Source organism: Panthera tigris, chromosome A1 (genome assembly GCF_018350195.1).
Source record: "Panthera tigris isolate Pti1 chromosome A1, P.tigris_Pti1_mat1.1, whole genome shotgun sequence".
Classification (NCBI taxonomy): Eukaryota; Metazoa; Chordata; class Mammalia; order Carnivora; family Felidae; genus Panthera; species Panthera tigris.
Window position 1 is genome coordinate 70,367,613 of NC_056660.1, and position 16,375 is coordinate 70,383,987.

Below are 16,375 nucleotides of genomic sequence, written 5' to 3' on the forward strand. Positions count from 1 at the left end.
AGACTATTGCCTTCACACAAGGGGAGCCTGGCTTTACCCAGCGTGTTCAGAGGAACAACTCCGCTCTTGGGATGATGCTTCTGCACCCTGCTCAGATTTGCGGCTTGGACAGGACAGCCTCCTCAGTCTTTGGAAACTAGCTTTTGCCTGAGAATTGGATCACACCTCACACCCTGCCAGGCCCTAACCTCCACCTGAAAGAGCAGGGAAATAAATGGCTGTTACCCAGGTTCATTTGAAGTCTTCATACACAGCGAAAGCACATTAGCCACGAATGAAAAAATGACCCTAGAGGAGGAGAGGGAAAGGTCACTCCTGAGGGCAACTAGAGGAATAAACAGGAAGCTTTTAACTAGTGGTTTTAATTAGCACAGATATTATTTCCTGAACAGCTCTCCAGTTCGTCCTTTTTTAAATTGCTGACAGGTGTGTTTGTGTTTCACGACAGACTTTTCAGCCAATAAAAACCTGGCATGTCAAATTACTTAAGAAAACTTTGAAATGGGCCTAATTATACTATGATTGTTTTAATTGTTAAAGTACGGGGAGGCTAGATTTTATTTAGGAGTTGCTATGATTTTGCAGATCTCTGCTGAATAAAATAACTGTCCATTGTGCCCCTCCAGGGCAGACAGGCTGTGACTCATCAGTGCTGGAAGCTTGGTAAGGGCATGTGGACAGTGGTGATTTTAAAGCCACATCTGGGATTATCTCTAAGGCTGTGGCTGCAAATACAGCAATACAATGAATAGTTGTAACACCTGAGAAAACCATTCCCTTTTCTAATGCACGTAGATGCCTTGGATCTATACTTTCCAATGCTATAGCCACCTGCCACATGTGGCTACTGAGCGCTTGAAATGTAGCAAGTCCAAATTGAGATGTGCTATAAGTGTGAAATACACACGGAATTTTGAAGACTTAGGAGCCCTCTCCCCCCAAAAGACTGTAAATTATCTCAATAATTTTTATATTGATCACATGTTGAAATGACTATATGTCAGATTGGGTAATAAACATTATTTTCTTTAAGATTTTTTTTTGTTTTACTCCTGAAACCCATGTTACATTATATGTTAACTAACTAGAATTTAAATAAAAATTTGAAAAGAAAAAGAAAAGCAGGCTACAAAAAAAATGAATAAAAATAAAGAATAAAGTTTTTTTTTTTTTTTTAAGTATTCTCTACACCCATCATGGGGCTTGAACTCACAACCCTGAGATCAAGAGTTGCACGCTACACCAGACCAAGCCATCCAGGCGCCCCAGGTTGAATAGACATTATTAAAACCACATTCACCTGTTTCGTTTTACTCTTTTAATGTAGCTACTAGAAAATTTAGAATTACATATGTAGCTGCCATTCGGTTTCTGTTGGACAGCTCCGTGTTGGAGTCTTCTTGAAGACCCACGTTCAAGGACCCATATTTACTGTCTAAGCTGGAGTTCGTCTCTCCAAGGTCACCCCTCAGAAGCTGGGAGATACTGGTTATAGTAGGTTACACTCTCTGAGGCCTCCTACCCCATTTGAACATGTCTTAAATGGATTGAAACGGAATCTGAAGCCACTGTTCCCTTTTGGTTTCATAGTTAATGCCTGTTTATCACCATTATTACCCTTCATTTAAGAGACGAGGACCCACCCCAGCCTTCAGCTACAGCTCCTGTTCACTGTTTTAAATCCTTGGATAGAAATAGGATTTCTAGTTAACAGAAGTCTTTTGGGCTGTTTATTTTTTCCTCTCCGTTTGTATTTATGTGAAGCATAAAACCCAGAGCCTGATGCACAACTGAAAGATGGGCTTCCTTGTTTTCTTTTGTGTGAGAATCTCTTGCTGGTCTTTTGTCGCTAGTGTGGGTTCTTGTTTGACTGGCACGGCTTATTGGACTATAACAAGCGTGACTCTGCCTCCTTTGTCGCGGGACAATTCTCCCACAAATCCCGAACAGTGTGCATTCTTCCAACACACTATTGGGTGTGCACTGGAATTGAAAGAATTGCTGAGCCCTGCTACTTCATCTCCTCCCCAATCTCTTTGTGATTTTTTCCCCTTCTTTTCCTCCACCCCCCTCCCCCTTCCCCTCCACCTCACTGAAATGAACACTTTACCAGGCCGGAAACATTTAATCGTCTCCTTTTGAAAAAATTAATTGAAACTTCTCCACTAGTTACCTTTTGTGTCAGTACTTAATGCAATTTTTTAAGAAAGAAGGGGAGGAGGAGAAGGAGAATGGGCTAGAATATTTAATGTTCAAATGCCCCTATTGGCTTAAAAACAAAAAAGCATTAGAGATTTTTTTGTAAGAACAGGAAACATAAAGTATTTAACTAGTTTTAAACTTCATGATTTTCGTAGTTATAACTGTGATCACAAAGAATGGGGCAAGTAATGTTGCAAGTTTCTTCTTCTTCTTTTTTTTTTTTTAGTGAGGAAAAAAGTTCCTCCAGCGCATATATAACCCCAGAACCACTAATATTTCATTACCCATTTTCTGGCTTAAATGTGACATAAATTATGTTTTCTTTTCATTTACACGGAATATTATCCATTTTGTCTCCTTCAATTGTAGCCCTCTTTCTTGCTATTTTGGTTGAGTTATTCCTTCCCTTGAAAAGTTACTAAGGAGGTGACGATGATGGTGTCTGAGGAGGGGAGGAGCCGTGGAGCAACTGGGAATAATTCTTCATTACTGAAAGCTGTGATTTATTTTAGCCTAATTGTAAAGTTACTGCAAATTGCTCAAAAGCTTTTTAAAGATCCCAGTGATTAGATTTTTTAGAGGGGGGGGGGTGCTGCACAAGCAAGGAGGGGGCAGCTAAAAGGGGAAATAACACCTCTAATCCTGCTTCTGGTAAATAGGCTGCCAGCTTTTAAAATGAGTTTCCTTTCTATTAGTCAGAATATTATGCTAAGCCTTAAGCATTAGTTTTTTTATGTTGCCATAGCAGCCCTATTCCTGCAGGGTGGTGACCTCCGATGATTACAGTACAAAGCTTATAGGGTCTTGAAACCCCCTTTGAAGATGAAAAGTCTTTGATGGTTTATATTTATGCAAATCTCTTAGATATGATTTACCCAACTGAGACTGAATGGAGAGATGATTAAAATTCCCTTTTCCTTTGATATCCATTAATGGCTGAATATTCCTTAAATTTAAAATGGATATATATGTTTTCATCTTTATTTACAAAAATATCTTTGTCATACCTGTGTGTGTTTTTTTTTTTTATCTCCCTACATCTTATTAGATCTAGATAGACATAATAGATTTACAATTTAGAGTGTGGTGGGGTTTTTTTTTTTTCCTTTTGAAAGGGGGGGGTGGTGGTGGTGGAGATCTGTGCAAGAGCTTTTGTATGTTTCCAGATGATAGATTTTGGAATTTGGGCTACCCCACTGGCAGCACAGAGCTAGCTGTGAACTGGTCTCATGGAAAAAATTGGCGAGCTTTGGTCTTCAAAGAATTAAACTTCCTTTTTAAGGTCTTCCTAGGTAAGCTAAAAAATTATGAAGAAAAACCTTCTGAACAAAGGATAATGGTGCTATAATGAATAATGTGGGTGCCACGCAGAAGGCTGCTGAACAGTTATACTGATGTCAGTGCCTGGTCCAAAACAAAAACAGAAAGGCAGGTAGAGCAACACTTTGCTGTTTTGGGGGCCTATCATTTGCATTTAACGACGTGAAGGCTAGAGGTCTTAAGCAAATATGTTTTTAAGAAAAGCATTTAAACTCCAGAATCTCTCTTTCCACTTCTAACTCCTAGGCCTCAAATTACTCCTTTAGGGGGGAAAAAAAATTAGAATGCTTGAAGTTTTACTATTCAGTTTGGTGGAACTTTGTTACCTTTTTCCTTTGGTCTTTCCTCCTGTTTTTGTTTTGTTTTGTTTTGTTCTGTTTTAATTCTTTTTTTTGTGTACGAAATAAGCTGGGATATTACTTCCTTAGGCCAAAGACTTGAATACTACTTTTGTGACTAACATTTTAGTGATTGTACATTTTTTTCCCCTACTAATCACCTATGACACTTTTGGTTTTAGTTTTCAGACAAATTTTCATTCTACTTAAAAGGCCGAAAACTTGAACAACCTATGAATTTAATCCCTTTTGTGGAAACTGCAATGGGTTTGCTCAATTTTAAGGTAAGAAAACATAATGTGACTAATAAGTTAGTATTTTATTTACTACCTAAAGAGAACTTCTGTTCTCTTGACATCTACTTAAACTATTTTTCTAGAAATATTTTTAAAGCAAAGTAAACCTTGAGCACCATTTATTGCCTATAATAATCCAAAATCAGGCTGTGAGCATCTTAGAAGACAAAGAGATTGGTCAAGTAGCAAGGGAAAACTTCCCAGACCTAAATATTTAAATGAAATGTCTATATATTCTTATTTTAATTAAATAAACATATATAAACATATGCTTTGAATTACTATATTTATAGTTGAAATGTACATGAAAATGTATTTTGTTGCCCTTATGAATTAACTTTCAATTATTCTTTTGTATACAATTGCCTTCTATTGGGAAATTTTCTGGCCTCTTTGTAGCAACGTTAGCCATAATGCCTACTATATAAGATTGCTATTTGTAGGTTAGTATACACCAGTAAGTTGTAGTATATTATTTCAGTTTGCCACATTAGAACATAAAGTATTTCCCAGTACACATTCAGGAAGATTAGCTGAGCCAGGGGTTTTCCAGCATTGTTTAAGCTGCCTTAAACAATTTGCCTTAACAATTTCATGGCTACCTTGTTTCCTCCCTTTTATCACTGATCATTTAAACTGTTTTCCAAAATATGTCTCCCATTTCACCTGACTTGTTAACATCAATGTAGCACCCCGTTTCAGAGGGCAGGAGAGAAGAAGTCCCTAAAAACAAAGAAAAAAGATAGTTGAACTGCCTTAGATAATATGGGAGTAAACGCTCTGAGAGGAAACTTTGAGACCTACTGGACCTTGCAGGAGGGCCAGGGGGCACATGTTTGGGAGCCGCTTCCAGCCTCATGATCAGCGTGTTTACACCACTGACCACAGATTCTTCCAGCCTGCCCCACAGTTCTGAGATACAATCAAAGCATATCCCTTAGATGCAACTAGATTCATACAATGATTGAATTCTAAACTCTGTTGTACCGTTATATGCCATAGTGTACTTAGAGCACTTACAGCCTCTGAAATTAATCAACAGTGTGCTCACCCCATTTTCATGTCTTCCCCACCCACATGCTGAATCTCCACCTTTGTTAATTCAGTTCCAGCTATGACAAATGTTATTAATCTTTATTTTCACATAGAAATATGGAAGTTGCTAATTAATACATCTTGGATGTCTTGTTGCATTTTTATTTTCCCCTCTGGAATTGTAGATTTTTGTATGTCTTTAGTCCTGAGGCCATTTACTAAGAAATCCTGATCCTAATGCAAATAATCCAGTGAATTTGATTTAAAAATTCTTCTTATGTTTTATGTTTATTGTTTGAGAGTCTCTTAAAGCAAGAATGAATTTTGGAAAAGCAGAAATAATTTATAGTACAATCAAAATGAGTTAATTCAAAGTTTCTCTAGAAATTAGATGAACTACGATTTGAATATTATATTAAAATACATTTATAACTATATTCCTACAGTCCATTAAGCAAAGCATATCTATACAACATACTTATCTTGGACAATATTAAATGCCTTTGAAAAGAAGTGAATTTGGACTGCATTTTTAGGGCTGCTAGTTTGCTTTCAGCCAAACTGTGTGAAGAGTTGGATCTTTCTGTCACTTAAATACATCATGCTGCTTCTCTCCAAACTGTTCACTTCCTGTGAGATTTGGTTCTGTTCTGTTCCTTCACAGACCGTGTGTGAAGAAGCACTAAAGACCGGACCTCAAGTGGGTCTTTTCCTAGATGCTGTTGTTTTTGGAGGAGAAGACTTTCGAGCCAGCATAGGTATCACATTTCTCTCTCTCTCTTTTTCAATCTCTATGTGTGCATGCGTGTGTGCGTGCATGTGTGTGTGCGTGCATGTGTGTATGGATGGATGTATTTTTTCTTTGCCCCTTCATGAATGGACATTTACATGACAATATATATTTACCAACCATGACAATGGTTGTTCAGCTGAATGGGCAATACTTTCTGATAATTTAGGGCCCCTCAGAGCTGTCCTGCTTCCAGAACACTACATTATTACTTCTGTTCATGTATAAAATAATAAAAAGCCTGTTGCAACCTCAGATGTGGTTCAGGAACATATGACATCTACTTTGTACATAATAATATATGAACAACCTCTCCATTGCTTAAATATTTTATTTTCACATCAGTATGAGGGCTGTCTAGGCTTCTAACACAAATTTAAAGCAATTTCACATTTGCTTTAATGAATCATTTTCTACACTAAATGTAGTATGCAAATATTATTTAAAATAGATCCTAAATTCCTCCTAAAGTATATTTCAGAACTCTTCTTATTAAACATTTATTGAGATAGCATGCTAGTTTCCACTGATCTTCCCCATCCGTTGGGTACTATGCCTCTGGTCTGGGTACAGGGATAACTAGAGACTGTGGACATGCCTAGAAAAGAGGCCAAGGCCACAAAGCATTTGCAGAACCACAGTTCCAGTGGCCTCAATACTGGCGCTTTCCCTGAGCAGTGTCACGGTCCAAATAGAAACAGTGATACTCCATACACACCCGCTCCTAGGGTGAAAGAAAAGGAACTTATTTTAATACCAGCCTTTCCAGGAGACTTTTGTGTTTCCGACAGTTCAGCGGACACTTTCTGCCTCTTTCAAAATGAGTGCCCTTCCGTTTCCCCAAGTTCTTCATCCAAACCCTGAAGCTGCTCTATTTGGCTCAGAACCTTAGTTATGGCAGGACACTGCAACCACAGCACGCAAATTTCTGTGCTCGGTGAGAGAAGTTAACTATTTCCTTGCACAGCCACTCGGCCACCTTTTGTGGTGCTGTCTTTGGATTAATACTTTCCAAGCAATGGCAAGAAGGAAAAAATATACCAGAAGTAATTTGGGACCCATCATTTGTGATTCTATCTCCTGAGATACAGGAGGGGCCTTTTCTTACTCCACACACAAGTAATGACACTGAACGATGCCTTCCAAGAGAAATAGACACATATGAAATTTAATTCTGCATCCACATATCCCTTTCTTCGTCTATACTAGAATCATAGTTTTGCTGGGAAGCAGTTCCCAGGATGACATAGATGTCTTTACAAAGGGAGTTTCTACAATAGATGGCTGGGTTTGGTTTCCAGAGTTAATGTCTCCCTTTGCTGTCAACATCCCATTTCAGGTGCAACAAGTGGTAAAGAAGCCCAAGATATTCTGTATGCCCGACAAAAGATTATTGTTATAGCGAAGGCCTTCGGTCTGCAGGCCATAGATCTGGTGTACATCGACTTTCGAGATGGAGAGGGGCTCCTCAGGCAGTCCAGGGAAGGAGCCGCAATGGGGTTTACCGGTATGACTCTTGATGACATCTTAGAAGCAGTATCTAAATTCGCAAACACTCCATAAAGGTAGAACTACAACCAGAAAGTCGTGTTTCTGTTGCAGCCGCGTGTCTCTTATACTTATTCTATCTGGCGTGTGAAAAAGCCATCTAGGGCAAGAACCTGCTATATAAATGGTCATGGTTTCCTTTGGCTCCGCAAGTCAAAAAACAAAGCACTCGTTTTATTTTCTCTTTACATTAGTTACCACTTTTTCTCTTAAGTATTTTGTTTTTGCTGACCCTCAGGGAGGGATGAAGCTATTACAGAAGTGTTTTTGAGGGAATTGCCATAAGAACTTGGGTTGATGGGTAGAAGAAAATTTTCCTCCAACGTTCAAAATGTTAATTCATTTCTGAAAAACAACAGTGATATCTTCTTTGATTTTTTTTTTTTTTTACTTTTATATTCTCTGCCACTTCAAGCCCCTTCCTTCTGTCCCACCTCCCAGTACGTGTCTCTGCACCTGACGACACCTACGGGCATTGGCTGGCACTCAGATCAGTGGGTCCCCTGCAATCCCATCCTGGAGCGCAGGCAGATATCTCTTGATTGCTATGTCCGATCACTCAGATCCCCAGGAGTCTGGAGAGCAACCGAAAATTGTGTTTTTGCAATAGAAATCCATTTTTTTCAAAACCACAGTAGGATTCTACACACAAACATATGTCTGCGGTTGTGTTCACTCACACACACACGCAACTGCGGATAAGAAACACCATAAGCTCTTTTATTCTTATTTCTTCTGCTGCTGCAAGTTATAAGACCATCATGATCTGAAATGAACCCAGATAAGAAGGAAAAGAGACAAACATCCTTACTATCCCTTTTGTAAATATTTTTGAAATGCGGCCAGTTAGGGATTATGGAGATAAATATTTCATACAGTGACCTTCAATGTAAAAGATCTCTTAATGGATGGTGGTTTAACCCCAAATAAAATTAAACAACTTAAGAAACAATGTTAATGTTACATTAGAATTAAATGAAGCTCTGACATTTGTTTTTATGTTTTTAACATGAAGAGTCAAAATAAAATGTGATTCCACCGCCAAATTTGTTTAATAAACGAATGTGATCTCTTCTAGAGAAATAGTTTCCAGTCATCTGAACTATTAATAAATGAATTCTCCCTACATTTAATAGTGACTAAGAAAGAAAGAGTCCCTCTACCCCAGCCCTGAGGTTGTCCTTGTCTCTGTGGCGTGTTACACCTGCCTCTTTCCAATGACCAGTTAGGAATAGCCCAAATGGAAAAGTTGGAGAAACGCTCCATGAAATCTATCTAATAGACCTCGATGTTGTTGGTCTAAAATGTGTAGCACTGGCTGCCAAGCAGCCAGATGTTGCTGTGAAATGGGCACTAATTCAATAAAAAAATTTTTTTTTGAAAACACTGAATTGATGCTGGCCTGTGTCACCATCATTCCGTATAACCTGGGTGTCCTCAGCTACCTCTGGGGTAAATGTTTGCTCCAGAACTTGTAAAGGAGTTTGAGAATTTCTCCAAGAAACAGGACTGAATTAAATTAGTCCCTAATTCAATCGCAGAAGACAAGTTACTTCAAATCAGATTTAAATTTCTAGACTGTGCCCAACTCAGCGTGAGGAGCTTACGGGCTTGGCACTATTGTTTCTCAACAACAGGGAGTATTAAATCACACACACACACAAATGGAAGCAGGGGGAGAATGGGGAGGCACAGAGGGTACAGTGCCCATTATATATGCAAGTGAACAAGTCAGTAAAGTGGGGAGCTACACTTCATAACCATTTTGCAATTTTTAGAAAGAAGGGCTTTGTTGTCCCAATTATATTTCTACATACCAATAAAAGGTAATTAGTCTGATTATAAGATATGAGATTACTTGTAGTATTTTTAAACAATAAGGGCTTTCTTTGAGTATTTTAGACCCAGTTCTGATCTGTTTGTCCTAATTATTTGTCATTTAATTGCCATAACTTGGGCTTTGCACAGGAAGGGAGGACAGTGAGAAAGGAAGGAGGGACAGAAGGAAGGGGAAATACTCTATCTGAAGCAAGTGGCTGAAAGTTTTCAAATCAAATGGAAGTATTGTGATATCTGTAACGCTGATAAGGGACAGTCTGTGCCATAAGGATTTTCTGTACTTTTCAAAATTATATATTATTTTTAATGAGTTGTATTTTTTTAAAGTTAGCCATGCAGCAAACAGTAGGTTATAGTTTCTTTTCTGCAGTCATTATTTCACTGGGCCACAGTCCATGCAGATTGATTTTAAATCAATGCATTGGCTCTATAAGTGGCTATTAACATTAGGAATTATTTTTATAAAAAGAAGCCAAAAATAAATCTTGGAATAAAGCTTCAACAGCTGACTTAGTCATCACAGGTATTCCAGTCCTGCATGCTGAGAAGAAAGATTATAAATATGAAGCACGGTAGGTTTTCTTCTTTTTTGCAGTCTTTTGTAGAAGACAAAAATGACACCATCATACAGTCACCTAAAAGACTTGACAGGTATTGATTTAAAGCACGATATATCAAGTGGTACTGTAAAAAGGATTTCATGGTCATAAATTTTAATGTCTTCCAATTTTGCACCCTCAGTAACTTGCCAATAACAGCTCTTCTGTATAAAATATTTGCTTCACTCCCACATGACATTAAAGTCTGATGTCCTGTTGTTGGGATATGTAAGAATCGACAAAAGATAACTTCATACATGGATGTTCATAAATTTCTGAAACTTAACACATATCTGAAAATTACCCTCATTACCTAAAAGATGGATACTTGCAAGCCATCCATGGTTTCAGAGCATTTCTAAATAGTTTGTTTTTCTCCTCAAGTCATAGTGTCTGTACCAAGAAGTTCCCGTGAAATCTGGCTTTTAACACATCAGTATAAATTATGTACATAAATTATAAAATTCAGGACTAACAATTAGTACAAAATGACTACCAGAACTGATATCCTTTATTAATAATATTGTAACAACAATTAGATTACTTAAATATAATTGCAATACCTACTATTAAAAAAAGCTCTCATTTATCATCGCTGGTATTATTTGTTCCCTGAAATTATTCCTCAGTTTTAGTATATATGCTGCTGAAGCGAGCACAATTCCTCAAATAATTTAAAGCAGCTTTATTTGTATAGGGTTTTAATGTTGTATTAGTGTGCTGACAGATAAGAATGAAATAACAATGTGAAAGGGTTCTAATTCTGCTACTGTAAGAAAAGATACTGTTACATTTATTCATTTAAACTCTTTTCCTTGAAACACTAAGAATTTTTTTTTAACAAATATTGGGTTTTTTCCTATTCAATAGAATAATGAGAGTAACAGGAATTGACCATTTTTAAAAACATCAAGAGTATAATTTGTACTGCCTAAATGTTAAAACAACTATTTCAAAAGCAAAACAAATTGATATATGGACAAATAAATTTAGGAGAGCAAATTATCATTAAGTGCACATTCATTTTTAAAGAACCAAATATGTCCATAACTTTATAATGTATGTAATAAAATATAACCTTGTCATTATTATATCATTAAATTATGTTGTATTTTATTAATGACCTGATTCAATTGCATACTTCCCTGATTGTTAAGTTGTTTCTTTTAATGACTTCATGATTTCATAGAACCCTGTGAGTCTTATGTTTGTGTAATGTTTTTACTTAAGATCCTTAAACTTAAGAAAGAAGCAGAAAGCTTTTTTAAAGCTATCACTACAGAGATAAGATTTCTTCTGGGGTATCTAAATATTGATAAAAGAAGGAAATATTGAGTCTTCATTCTATTTAAAAAAAGGGAAAATCTGGTTATGTTTTTGGGTAGAGAAACTTTCTGTAACTTTTTTACTTAAACATTTTAAAATGGAGTAATCTAGAGACCAAACCACTGTTCAAATTTGCCTTCTGTGTCACTGTACTGAATAAAATATTTTCATTGACATCCAGTTTTCTGTTGGTGGTTAGAAATGGCACACTGTATTCATCTATAAGAGAGAAAATGTTATTTTCTTAATATGTTATTATATGTTATTATAAGCCGCTATTTGACATCTGCTTCTGTAAGCTTTATGAAAACCAACAGACTACTCCTAAAAGAAATCATGGCAGGTGGGATAAATGATACAAAATAAGCAAAAGACAACTTGTAAAATTTGAAAGAGTTATATCATTTTTTTATACTTTAAAAATAATCACTCTAATTTGCAGTTATTATCCTTTAAAGTTTCTGCCAAAGGATTAGCCAGCGAGCTGCCAGTCTACCCACCTGTAACTAAAAATTAGAGATTATCTGCGCTAAGGTGGTATTTCTATAGGATAGGAAACACAATTATTCCCATTCTTCTAGGTTTCTTATGTGGTATTCTGGAAAAGCCTGCCAGATTGCAGTTCCTTTCTTTTTAAAAAGTTGTAAAATATTAGTTATTTTGCGTACAGTCTGTGAGGCATTAGGAGGCTTTCCTGGTTGAAACATTTTGTTTGAACATCTGTTTGTTGTTTTGTGTTTCCGGTGTTATTAATCTTCTTGTAGGTAAGCAGGTGATACACCCTAACCAAATTGCCGTGGTTCAGGAACAGTTTTCTCCTTCCCCTGAAAAGATTAAGTGGGCTGAAGAACTGATCGCTGCCTTTAAAGAACATCAACAATTAGGAAAGGTAAACGTTTTCTTAATACCTTGGGTGAAACTGGTGTTTAAAATGCCGTGGGGAAAAATATAAAAAATATGTTGTTTCATTTGTTTCAAAAACCATTGCATTGAGAGGGGTAAGTTATGGGGGCAGGGGGACAGCATTCACCAGTGAGAAATTCACTTCAGGTAAATTGGCCCTTCCATGTTTCTGAATATTTCGCAGACTGGCCCTCAAGTCTCTCTATAGTTTATTCTGTTCATAAACTATATTGGAAGCCTTTGAGAAAATAGAAGTCTGTTTAGTTTTTCTCTACAGACTCAGATACAACCAACATTCATAGGAAAATAATTTTAGATCAAAGTGAGAGCAAGTTGTAATGAAATAAACACAGTTTGATCAAATGGACCTTGTGGAGAGAAGAAATAAATTCCAATTTATATTAATTTCGGGGCAAAAATGTACCAAAATCTCCTCCGGTTGAGTCATTTAAGAGTGGGAGGTTGTATATGTGTCTGTACCAATTTCTGGACCTGAGATTTGGATAGAATGGAGAGCAAATTAACGCTGGAGTACGGTTGTTCCTAATTTAGTGCATCATTGAGCCTCGCGTTTCCTGCTCTGTGGGTTTCTGCTATGTAAATATTGCAGTAGTGATGCGCAATCTGTCTCCACTTTGTGCCAGTAACACTTAAATTAGGTGTCGCCTGAAGGAAGATTTTATGCTACTCGCAGCATTGTCAGTTAATTATCTTAAAGGTTATTTGCAGTAATACCGTTTGACTCTTTTTAAGAGAATGGGGGGAAAGTTGCATTTATAAATCTATCCTAGAGGTAATATCTGAACTCGGCCTTGTTATTTACATAAGGAGTGGAGTTTTAATACCTACGATGCAAAAGTACTTAGGAGAGAAAGAATGTTGAAACATTACCAAGGTTCTAAATCTTAAACAGTCCCCTTTACAAAAAAAAAAAAAAAAAAGACAAAACTGGCTCTGGGTGGTGAACTGGTGACATCAGTGTGAGAGGTACCACTTAACACTTTTCACTGGCAGTAAAAACACCTAAAAATCCCGGGACTTGGAAATGAGGGTAACAGTATTAAGTGGGTCACTCCCTCTGCTCATTATGGATACCTGCCTTCAGCTCTGACCTTGCACACACGTTCACCCTCACACACAGTCTCATCTTTGCACAAACCTGCACTTAAAATCCAAAGGCAAAATATGTGATATTAGAAACATCCCATTTGGACTGACACCAATTTCAGGATAGTGTTCTTTGATTTCAAATCAGGAGTGGCTATTGGAAAAACACTGCAGTTTATAGAAAAATATTTCGAAGCTGACATTGTGTTTTATGTTCATTTCTATATCTTGACTCCAAAACCCAGGTGCTCCATGAATACACATAAGTATTTACCTAAGAGAAGAGCCATGTACTTTTCCATTCATACATACCAATAACTCCATCCACTCCCCTCTCCTGCCTGTGCCTATGCACACATTCACTAAATGTTTTACACCTCTCTGTGTGTACCTTCTGCCAGCTAAGAATATGCATGTGATAAATACTTCCTACTGAAATAATAAACTGAGGCAAGATATGGGTCATCAAAATGGCAGACCAAGCAGAGTTCCAGTTCTGGGTCAACACTGCCTCTGTTAGTCTACCCTGGTTTTCACATTGGATCACATCAAAGGATGCCTCTTGGTATTGTAAGCAGCTAGGAGTATGGGAGAGGTTACCCTAAATTTCGGTAGCCAACAAACAAAATTCAAACTAGAAACATACTCTTTTGCTGGCATTTCAGTTCTTGAATGAAAGCAAAAACACTTTTCCATCATATCTTAAAAGTATTGTTCCCAAACAAAATTGTCTCAAAGTGTCCTTGCCTTTTGATGATGGCAACTTAAATGTTAAATTCTGAACTGGCTTTTTTTTTTTTTTTTTTTTAATAAGAAATGCTCTCTTGTTGGAGTATAAGCTTCCACAACAGTGTGACAGGACAGCTTTTCTGAACACAGAACCACAGAAATTAGAGCAGAAGGGAGACTTACTATTAGGTCATTTCCTCTCTGCCCCATTGCTGTTTGTTTCCTACAGCAAATTCTCCTGGTGCTTTGTCCAGCAAGGTTTAAATGATTCAAGTAATAGGGCTTCCAGTGGGGACATATGGTTATTTTATCCTGTTCGCATGTTTCTTTCACTTTGCCTATAAATTGGCTGGTCACAAAAATTGGGTCTGCAGGTAGGTGACTCTGGGTCTTGAAGGGTCTTGGGGTTTAAATAATGTGCATTCTGTTTGTAAAGATTTAGTATAAATAGGTTGCTCAATTGTATAAAGTATTGCTTCCAACAAACATCTAATCTGTTTTATTTCAAATGTGAATCACTGATGAAAACATCTACCCTCAGATATTTTGTCCAAAGCACAGGTGACTCTCTCAACTACAGGAAACTGATAGTTTGTGTCCTAGTGAGACAGTTACAAATTTCCAAAAGACCTTTTTTTCCCCACTCGGATGAAAATTTCATTCAAGTAATGTTTTTAAGTAGAAATGACCCAAGAAACCAAAATTATATATTTTTGCCTTGCTCTACTTCTGCTTAAATTGTATTTAAAGTATATTCTGCCCTGAGACCAAAGCCATAGCTGAAGTTCACAGGTAATGCTGGTTCATTTGTGTTTTCTATAGTAATAATAATTATTCTTACTCCATAACTATAATAATTATTATCAAAAATAAAAGTTCTGCCTTTTCTTCTGTCCCTTCCAAATAACAAAATTTGTGGGAGTACTTAGATCACAAGTAGGTAACTTACTGGAGTTCAGTTTGGTGTCACAGAATTTTTTGTTGTTTTATTTTAATTAGAAGATGTCCCCTTAGTCTAATGTCAGGTAAAAAATACTTTACATTAAAAAAATAATAATCTGCTCATATAATCTGTCACCATTCAGCATAATGGTACCATTTGGGATAATGATACTAGTGACTGCTTTGTTTCAGGAAACTATAGATATTTATAGGCTAAAGAATTTTGCCTGGCACAACAGTCCCCACGAATAGGAATTAGGCTATAGATTGACATTACAAGCTCACCTTTCTTGTAAAAATCTGTTGGAAAAGCTTAAAACATTTCACATACTCTATGCTCCTATTTAATTCCCATAAGCTAAAATATGTCTAACTTGCAGACATGAGTCGTGAGATATATGTCCACAATATTAATCAAACTTGAGTCTTTCTCCAATCCTTCCAGAAAAATATATTTTGAGATATAACCTTCATGTCATTAATTATTTTAGCTTCAAATTATCGGTAGAAACTTTAGCCAGGATAGATTTACTTTAAATTTATAAAGGATTTTCTTAAAGGCTGATTTTGTTTCTGTTATTTTTTCCATATTAGTGGCAATTCCACTATTTGAAAATTCTCTATTCAGAACTGAATTTAGAATTGCTTATTAAAAATATGATTTTGACAGTTCTTTTTTTATCAACTAAAAATTGTGCATAGTATGAATATTGAATAACTGAAATGAAAACATCTCAAGCAAATATTTAGTTTATGTCATGATATGTAACTTACATGTTAAGTACATATAAATATTTATGCAATATGTATACATTCATGTATTATGATATAGCATATTTTTTCATGTCTCTATTATAAACCCAGTGCTAAATGTTTTCTCTTTTCATATTCATTTCTTCTTGGGCAAAAAATGACAACTAAAGGAAATGATTAATAGGTAATTCTAGATATCTTAATATAAGAATTTACCATTCATTTATAAATGGAGACTAACAGAAAAAATGTGAAAGAATAGCAAAGTATATTACATGTGATAGATTTTAAAGATACACTTTGCTAGAATATTCCTGTTTCTGCAGTATCCTACCACAAATACGGCTATGCATCATTTTCAGTTTTACTCAGATCATTATTATAGGTGCTTCATTTGGTTTTGGAAGGATTTCGTCTAACTTTTTCGTTATTTTCATTTGTTACAGCTTCACAAGCTGGCTAAAAACCAAGGAAGAGGAAATGTTCCCCTTTAAAATCTAGGTTCAGTTAACAATTATAAAAGGTCAAAAACAAGGTCACTACTTGACATAATAACTGTAAACATCATCGAAACATTCTACTTTCACTTGCGAGAAAACAATAATGTAAATTAATAAGTTTACATTAATAAGCAAACCCTCTGCTGGA

The 16,375-nt window shown here is 36.3% G+C and overlaps 1 protein-coding gene across 9 annotated transcripts in view; it reads left to right on the top strand.

The window, feature by feature from the left end:
- Positions 1 to 16,375, top strand: part of CLYBL (citramalyl-CoA lyase) — a 260,363-nt gene that overhangs the window by 214,176 nt on the left and 29,812 nt on the right. For 8 of the 9 annotated variants that reach the window (XR_006215108.1, XM_042979687.1, XM_042979691.1 and 5 more), the window contains exons 4-7: positions 4,043 to 4,144; positions 5,856 to 5,949; positions 7,321 to 7,488; positions 12,058 to 12,182. Coding sequence is in view for 8 of the 9 variants with exons in the window: in XM_042979687.1 (XP_042835621.1) it covers positions 4,043 to 4,144; positions 5,856 to 5,949; positions 7,321 to 7,488; positions 12,058 to 12,182 (489 nt within the window). In the remaining variant the exon portion in view is untranslated. Of the gene's footprint in view, positions 1 to 4,042; positions 4,145 to 5,855; positions 5,950 to 7,320; positions 7,489 to 12,057; positions 12,183 to 16,173; positions 16,337 to 16,375 lie in introns of those variants that run through there. The other variant, XM_042979698.1, reaches the window with a different exon arrangement.